At 41.9% G+C, this 9,308-nt stretch overlaps 1 protein-coding gene across 2 annotated transcripts in view; it reads right to left on the reverse strand.

The window, feature by feature from the left end:
* Pank1 (pantothenate kinase 1) overlaps positions 1-9,308 on the reverse strand; it is a 92,686-nt gene that overhangs the window by 29,757 nt on the left and 53,621 nt on the right. For both annotated transcript variants that reach the window (XM_008849591.3, XM_029554347.1), the window contains exon 2: positions 8,532-8,884. In XM_008849591.3, coding sequence (XP_008847813.1) covers positions 8,532-8,884 — 353 coding nt within the window. The remainder of the gene's footprint in view (positions 1-8,531; positions 8,885-9,308) is intronic.

Genomic DNA, 9,308 nt, shown 5'->3' on the forward strand with positions numbered 1-9,308 from the left:
CCAGTGTCCAGTCTAGAAAGAGGAGGGTCAACACAGAGGAAACATTTCCTCCATGCTTCCAAGCGAAGCCAGCCATAGTCGAGCAGGACTTTGACTTATCTTCACATAGGTAGAACTGGTAAAACGAAAGGAGCCAGGGGCTCCTCCCAAGTCCATGTGACCCCTGGGGAACAGTTCCTCAAACCAACTTAAAAGTAAAAAGAAATTGGTTTATCTGGGCCAACTTATGGCCTTAAACACCCAAAAGAAAAGTATAAGCAAAGATTAAAGGGGCCAATATAATTTTTTAAGAGTCCATATGTATAGGTAAAGGATACATAACAAGCAACAATGCCAGATAGGAGATATCTTCTTTTGAGTTGTTGGCCAGGGTGGCCAAAACGATTCCCAGATAGTAACCTAGCATAGAACTGGGAAAATGAATAGCAGACCCCAATCTTATCCAAAGTAATATTGACATTGACAACTGAATACTGTTAGGTGAGGAAGAGGTGATCATCCTAAAACAAGGAACTCTAGATAGTCTGACTAGATTCAGCAGATGGACAAACCCTGGGGAATGGCTGGTGGTGCTCACAACACAGTGGACAGTAACAGGGATGACAGAGTATATGGGCTCCAGTATGTGGGGAGGGGGGCTATGGGAGGATGCCATTTGGGAAGTGGGTATATAGATGAATAAGATTGTTTGGGATGTTCTATATGATATACACACGAATCAAAAAAATTTTAAAAAGTACTATATTTGAGGAGGAAGCATAAAAATTTATGTTATATTAATTAGTAGAGGTGATAAACATTACCATTGAAATCTACCTGATGACTGATACATACAGATTAGCAATACATGTGCCAACATCTCAGTGTTAGTAGCAAAACAATGAGTCTTTCTGTAAGAAACAGTTTATTTTAAAACGAAATGGAGATCTTTTTTAAAGAGTAAAAACATTCAATTTTATGTTTTACAGGGCTTATACTGAGTTCAATATTGTATAACTATTAATTCAACAGGGAATGTAAAAATTTTATAGCCAGGCAGGCGTGGTGGCCCACGCCTTTAGTCCCAGCACTTGGGAGGCAGAGACAGGTGGATCTCCGTGAGTTCAAGGCCAGCCTGGTCTACATAATGAGTTCCAGGACAGCTGGGGCTACAGGGAGACCCTGTCTCAAAAAGACAAAAAAAAATATTTTTTATAGCCACTTTTGAAAGAGCTGTATCTTTGCTCTGGAAACTGTTATTGAGCATATTAAAGCTGTAATGATATGCTTCTTCTAAAAAAAATATTAAAGAAAAAGAATAGGAGGTAGGAATGGAAAGAAAAGTAGCCAGTTTCTTGGCTCAAAGTCAAAATGTCCTTGGGCCTCTTAGCAACATACTATGTTCCAAAGGCCAAAAATGTCTAAAGTATTTGGGAGCTCTTATCTAATCCTTAAAAGATTTTAGGGTTACCTCTTCAGAGAGGAGAATGTTAGTGTAGCAAAATGCTCCATCATGAAAAAAAGAAGAAGAAAGAGTACAAGAAGTAATCAGAAAAAAGTGATGAGGTGCTAGGGGAGGAGTTGGAGCGGAGGGAGTGGGCATAGATTTGATCAAAATACCTTATATGCTTATATGCCTGCAATGACATTTTCAATTCCTGAATAAATTATTTAAAAAAAAATTTTTTTATTTTAATGTATATGTGTTCATTGCCTGCCTGTATGTAAGTGCACCCATTTTATGCAATGCCCACAGAGGTCAGAACAGGGTGTCGGATCCCCCGGCACTGGAGTTGTGGGTGGTTGTAAGCTGCCATATGGGTGCTGGGAATCGAACCTTGGTCTTCTGCAAGAGCAGCTAGTGTTCTTAATTGCTGAGCCATCTTTCCAGCCTCCATAATTCAGACTGTAAGTGACAGAAAAGATCATCTTACGGAACCAAAAATTATTTCCCTATTGATGCTGAGTTACAAATTATCACAGGCAGGATTCTTTTCTTTTCACAAGAGAGGTCTGTTGGGGACCCCTGCTGTTTGGGTCGCAGTCTCTCCATGTTCGGATAGCCTAAGGGGCTTGGCGTTTTTATGCAGAGACTCCCCTTTCCAGCAGGGCGCCTCCTACTCTCTTCCTGACTCACTTTGAAGTGGCCGCCACAGATGCATGACCTCTGGTATAGAAACTGCCAGGTTTTTCCTATGTGATAATCAGGCATTGTCTGACAGTCTGATAGAAGCCCACCCCCAAAACTCACCTTTGAAGTGGCCGCCACAGATACATGACCTCTGGCATAGAAACTGCCAGGTTTTTCCTATATGATAATCAGGCATTGTCTGACAACCTGATAGAAGCCCACTGCCATTGTCTGGAGCTGTATCCTGTGTTTCACTGCGCCTGGAACCAGCCTGTGATTCAGTCTTCCCGGAGGGGGCTGTCCCGTCAACATTCACTCGAGAAGATCCTGCGTTGCTGTTCACCTCCCCTGCCCTCGTGGTCCGGTGGCCAACGGACCACGTGCACAGAGGGAGAGTCCCACAGCTGGCGCAGAGTCTGCACTCTCCACAGCAGCCGCAGAACCCGCCAGCACCCGGCGCGGACCAGCAGATCTGCAGAGCCCCATTTGCACTTCCCGGCAGCTGCAGAGAGCCAGAGAGACCCGCCCAGCAGCAGCGCAGGGTGCAAAACCAACCCGCTGCACACAACAACAGAGGTCTATAAGAGACCCAAGAAAGCTAAACTTCAAAGCTCAGTGAATGAGGATTCTGAGCCTCAAAGGTGGCTTTTTTTCTCTTCCACCCATCTGGGAGTGTCAAGCATCAGACCTAAAGGGAATGAAAGATATCAGTATCTAAAAATCTTCCATTATTTGCCATACAAATCCATGCCTGAGCTAATTAACAGAAACCAGGATACGAATACTATTTTTTTTTTTTTTTTCGGTCTTTTTGAGACAGGGTCTCTCTGTAGCCCCAGCTGTCCTGGAACTCACTATGTAGACCAGACTGGCCTCAAACTCACAGAGATCCACCTGCCTCTGCCTCCCAAGTGCAGGGACTAAAGGTGTGTGCTACCATGCCCGGCTCAAGAATACTTGCATTCTTAAAGAATACTCTTGAAGCTATGTATGAAATATGACAGAATATGTAATATTAGAATTGATAAATAAAATGTTCTGCTGGAAAACTACCTGAAATCTACAGTGATCCACGTCATTGTGTACAACCAGAATTTTTCACCTGGAGGATCATGTTCAAATAGGGAAATACTTCATTCGCTTATCAGTACCCTAGACCAGCTAACACTAACTTATTACATTTATTACTTATTTATTTGAGGGGAGGCACATACCACAGCATCAAAGGGATAACTTGCAGAAGTCGGTTCGCTCCTTCTACCACTTGGGTTCTGGAGACTGAACTCAGGCTGGCAGGCTTGTTGTCAAGCCCTTGTACCCACTCTGCCATCTCACCAGCTTCCATCTAACATTAGATTAGGTTTGTCTTTTATGTTTCATCTTGCTAAATAACTAATTTTGAAAGCTAATATATACCAGTCAGAAATTTTTTTGAAGCTGAGTTCAGTGGTACATGCTTGTAATATCAGCACTTGGAAGGCAGCGATAGGAGGGTTGGGAGTTAGAGGACATCCTAGGCTACATTTATCTCAAATAAAAAGTTTCATCAGGACAATGATCTTAAAATGTTACACAAAAAAGGGAAGAAAGGGAGTGAGTGGGTGGGGAACTCAAAGAAAAAGAAAAAACAAAATTGAAATGGAACCTTCTTTAGTTGAAAATATTCTGTACAAAGGATCTAATTTAATGTCTCATTAATTATAGCTTTTTCTGGTAATTCTAAATTATAAAGAATAGTTAACATTACAGGAAGATTAAATACATTTACTATATCACATCTAATGATTGTTACCTATCCAGAGTCAGTGGACATCTTTTATTTCACCCTAATCATTCAAGTGGATTTCTGAACTTCTACCTACAAAGCTATATTATGCCCAAAGCAGTTATTTTACACAATGACATGCCTCTACATATACTCACTATTCCATTGCTTGTCAAACTGTTTAATACAAAGAGTAGTATATAGTCTTTTTATTTTATTTATGTATATATGTATGTGCAGGTGCCCAAGGAGGTCAAAAGAAGGTGTTGGGACAGGGATCCCATCCTATCCCGGATCTGCACATACCTCATCTTGGCAGAATTAATGCATCTGCCAGCTCTTACCAGAGAAGTTTCCTTATGCAACAGATGATAATTAACACCAAAAACCACAACTGGCCAACATGCAGAGACAAGAGACTACAGAGCATTTATCCCTGAATAAGACATCTATATCAAACTTCTACTCCCAAGGCTCAGGGATCGTTGCGGAAGATGGGGCAAGAAGACTGTAAGAGCCAGAGATGGTGGGTGACCACAAAGAAATAGAGCTTTCCAGACAACTGGTCAGTTACTCATATGAATGCACAACAATGGTAACAGCATGCAGAAGTCTTCCATACAAGCTAAAACTAGAAAAATCCCAGCATAGGCACGAGAAAGTGGGTAAGAAGCTCCAACCCCATCTAAGAAAACTGCTGTAACACATGCTATTGGGAGGGCAGAGATAATCTCTTTCAAACATAGGACTCTTGGTGGGTTAACTAGACTCCAATGGATAGACCCATACTGAAGAGTATTTGGGGACATAAATTAGACTCTGTAGGCCTCATTATATGTAATACAGTACATTAAATTGGGCGTGGGGGAACAACAGGGGTGGTGGAGATAGGAGAAGGGATCTAAATATCATCAAATTATATCACAAGAAAATCACAAAAATTTTTAAAAACCCAAACAATATTAATTAACTAATTTAAAAAAGGAAGAGGACATTTGATCACCTGGAACTGGAGTTGCAGGCAGTATGAGTCACCCAGTGTGAGGGCTTAGATCTGAACTCCAGTCCTCATGATTGAGCAACAAGCACTCTTTTTTAAAAAACATATTTTTTTTTTTTTTTTGGTCTTTTTGAGACAGGGTCTCCCTGTAGCCCCAGCTGTCCTGGAACTCACTATGTAGATCAGGCTGGCTTTGAACTCACAGAGCTCTGCCTGCCTCTGCCTCCTGAGTGCTGGGATTAAAGGCATGTGCCACCACACCTGGCCAAAACATACTAAATTTTTAATTTTTTATTTTGTGTGTATGAATGTTTTGCCTGCATGCTGTAAGTGCACCACATGTGTGCAATGCTCTTGGAGGCCAGAAGAAGGTATCAGATCCCTTGAAACTGGAGTTAAGGATGGTTGTTAGCTGCCGTGTGAGTGCTGGGAACTGAACCCAGGTCCTCTGCAAGAACAGCAAGTGCCCTTAACTGCTGAGACATTTCTCCAGCCTGCAGCAAATGTTCTTAACTAGTGAACCATCACTCCAGATCCTAGAGTATATACTGACCCTTCCTAAATCTTCAACTTTCTATTCTACAATAAGCTTGGACTCTGGATACCATCTGCCTAAAATAGCTGTATGGTTTGTTCTATTACTTCTCTGGGTCACTGTTCCAATGTTACCTCATCACAGAGACCCTCCTAACACTCCCTATCCTCCTTGTTTTGCCTTTATTTCCCCCTTCGTTACACTTACCACATTTGATATACTACATATTCACTTGTTTATCTGATCATTGACCACCAAGGTGGTAAGAGATTTGTTGTGTGTATTACACTACTTAGCACAGAAGAAATATGATAAATTATTTGTTGAGTGAATGAATAACTGCACAAGAAAGAGGAGAATTAAGCCCATTCATTCACAAGCTTTGGAGACAAGCACATCATTTAGGCAAACGGGACAAAGGAAGAACTATTTCTCAATTCTGTTTTCACAATGGAAAGACTTACAATGGAAACAGAAGGTGGCCAGTGGACTAATACTAGCAGAAACAGCATGGTCAAGCTCTTCAGCAAACACTCCAGGCTTACTCCCTGTTCTGCTCTATTCATTAGGCTCCAAGAAACTGCCTGAAGGAAAGTATGTCCTTTCTCAGTTAAGAACCTTGGGAAACACACTCATGGCCAACAAAGATTGAGTAACTTTTTCCCAAGGTATAAGTTGACCCTGAGGAGGGATGGAGGCATCCACAGAGGTGTTGCATAAATCCAGAGTTACCTTGGTTCACTTCAGGCTCTCTAGTGGACAGACAATAGCGAGGGAGCTGAGGAGCTTACTGCATTCCCATCCACAGAGGGGTCAGCATTCCTTCTGAATTAGAATGGAGCCCAAGCCCAGATCTTCCCTAGCAAGCATTACTATACTAAAGCTCTTAATTGCCTTTACGTTGAATTTCTTCATCTGCATAGTACAACAATGTTATCACTTTCAGTTCTTTCATCCAAGGCTTCCTCCTCTCTACCTAATGGCTACTTTTCCGCAGTCCATGAAACTGAGGCCCACAGTAGAAATCTATCTCACCAAAAGTCACCCGGCAGGTAAATGCAGAAACAGAACCAGAATTCAGGTTTAATGTCTTTCCCATTATAGACTCAAATTTAGTTCTCACACCCATGGCCCTCAATCTCTTAGATTTTAAAACTGTTTGATCACTGAGCCCCTTTAGTGGGAAAAAGACCCTATGAGTCACTTACTTAAGTGGCAATATCAAATTACAACCATGTAGGGAGAAGTGACACAAAAGAAAATGGCCAAACCTGAAGGCAATCAGATCTTAGAATACTGCACTTGGACAGTTGCCAGCTCCCACAAAAATTACCCACTGAAGGATCAGTTGGTAAAGTGAGTGCACTGCAAACATGGGGCCCTGGATTTGATCACCATCATCAGAAAAAAAAGTTAACTCACTGAAATCAGTGAGGTAAATGATGTTCCTTTTCATGACAAAATTTGCATCAATAGCTTGAAGTACCATGAATAATGTGTTCATTCATTATTCAATAGTGACAGACTTTAAATCACAACTCAATTACACTTGTTTCGTGACAAAATGCAATAGTTCCACTGGGTGTGGTGGTTGCATGTCTTTAATCTCAACACTCAGGAAGCAGAGGCAGGTGGATCTCTGTGAGTTCAAGTCCAGCCAGAGCTACACCATCAGTCACTGCCTCAAGCAACAAGAAATGTAGTAGTTTTCACTGCAGGCTTTGAAAAAGTGTGTTCAATAACACAGCTCACTGTATTTTCAATTTTGAGAAAAGATCAATACTAAAATCTTCCAACCTTTCCTTCCCCTATATTCAGTCATTTATTTAACTGCCTTTATTTTCCAAGATATCTCTGTATCTACAATTTAATTTTATCCTCACTTTACCCTATGAAATCAAGCTAGGTGGGACAGAGATTATGATCTTGACTGAAGAGATAGGGAAACTGGAATTACACAGTTGTTAAGGGGTTGCTATGTAAAGAGAGAACCTGGACTCCCGTTACTCTTCCCTATCTGACATTAAGCAACATTTGTCAATCTAAACTAGCAGCATGGAGTTGGTATGTACTGCCCATCAAGATAAAGCAATAACCCAATTAGGCAGAATCAGACTCCTGAAAATACATTCAATAATGAAAGCAATTGCCTATAAATAATAGTAAACATTTTTCTTTTCTTTTCTCTTTTGGAGACAGGGTTTCATGCTGCTCTGGCAGGCCTTCTGCCTCTGTCTTCTAAGTACCAGGATCACAGGCATAAGTCACCAAGCCCAACTAACAATTATATCTTTGTTTGTAAGTGAAACTTAAAAAAAAAAAAAATTTTTATTGGTGCACGCCTTTAATCCCAGCACTTAGGAGGCAGAGGCAGACGGATCTTTGTGAGTTCGAGGCCAGCCTGGTCTACATAGTGAGTTCCAGGACAGCTGGGGCTACAAGGAGACCCTGTCTCAAAAAGACAAAAAAAAAAAATTATTTATTATTTTTATTTTATGTGTATGAGTGTATTGCCTGCATGTAGGTAAGTGTACCCATGTCGTGCAATGTCCATGGATGCCAATGAATGCCCTGGGACTAGAGTTACGGACAGTTGTTAGCTGCCATGTGGGGACTGGGATTCGAACCCGGGTCTTCTACAAGAACAACCAGTGTTCTTCACCACTAAGCCATCTCTCCAGCCCCGTGAGTGAAACTTTTAAATGACATTCATATGACTGAGAAATGTGCAAGTCGTTAGAAAGTAACACTTTTCAGTTTGTTTGTTGGAAGTCTGTGAATCTCAGTCTATATATCTGTAACACTGGCCTGATGATTATGTTATGTGTCTGTAGAAAACATAGTACTAACTGAAATATGTGTTTCACAGGGAGTTAGGTATCCTCTTGTGCTGAGCACAGTACACAGCAGAGTCTGTAAGCAGAAGAAGTGATCTTAGGAAGAGCCAGGTCCATGTTTCCTCATTTAATGTTTCTTATAAACACCCCCATGAGATAGGTCATATGTTTATTATCATAAATATGAGGAAACTAAGACACTGCAGTGTCCAAGTTCCAAGGGTAAGGGTCAAGTTCTTAGCATGAGAGACCTGGTTGATTTAACAAGGGCAAGTGCAACCTACCATTCTGAAGTCCTCCTCAAACTTGAAAGCCCCACCTCCTGTGGCACAGAGGGTGGTGTGGAGGCTGGAGAAGTTCTTCTCGCTGCCCATTTGAATGAACATGTGCATGGCGCAGGTGGGGAAGCGGATGAAGTGCAGGTTCCCTTTGCGCCCGCACATGGTCAGGTTTCTCAGTTCCAGGTGGACGTCGCGGATCCCAGTTTTCCCATAAGCAGTATTAGAAGTCAGGTACTTCCGGATGCTCTTCAGGTTCTCCACTTCTTCCTGCTCCTCTTCTGCTGTAATATCCTTTGGTTCAAAGTAAACCAGCTTGACCAGGGTTCCACCAATATCCATGCCAAACCACGGGAATGCTAGAGGACCGAAGGAAAGAGTGCTGTTGAACTCATACTTGAAAAGCTCAGCTTTTGAATATTCAATAAGGAAAAGCATTTACTATTAAATTTCCTTTAAGCCAACTCTGCATGTCAATCACAGTTCCAGTGGTACTCAGGATGATGGAACCAAACTAAAGCCCCCCAGGTTAAAGTAGATTTAAACCAAATCCCCCAGACTAAAGAAGAATATTCAGAACAAGGAAGTAAGAAGTAAAATAATTCTAACTGCTGAGAAACAGCTGACCTTTTCATGCTCCGGACATCACCAGAGACTTCTCCTCCCACTACTGCCGGTTGCCACCAGCCCCCTATTGCTGGTTGCTGCTGGCCCCCTCCCACTACTGCCGGTTGCCGCCAGCCCCCTATTGCTGGTTGCTGCCGGCCCCCTCCCACTACTGCC

Source organism: Nannospalax galili, unplaced genomic scaffold (genome assembly GCF_000622305.1).
Source record: "Nannospalax galili isolate Female #2095 unplaced genomic scaffold, S.galili_v1.0 scaffold384, whole genome shotgun sequence".
Taxonomy (NCBI): Eukaryota; Metazoa; Chordata; class Mammalia; order Rodentia; family Spalacidae; genus Nannospalax; species Nannospalax galili.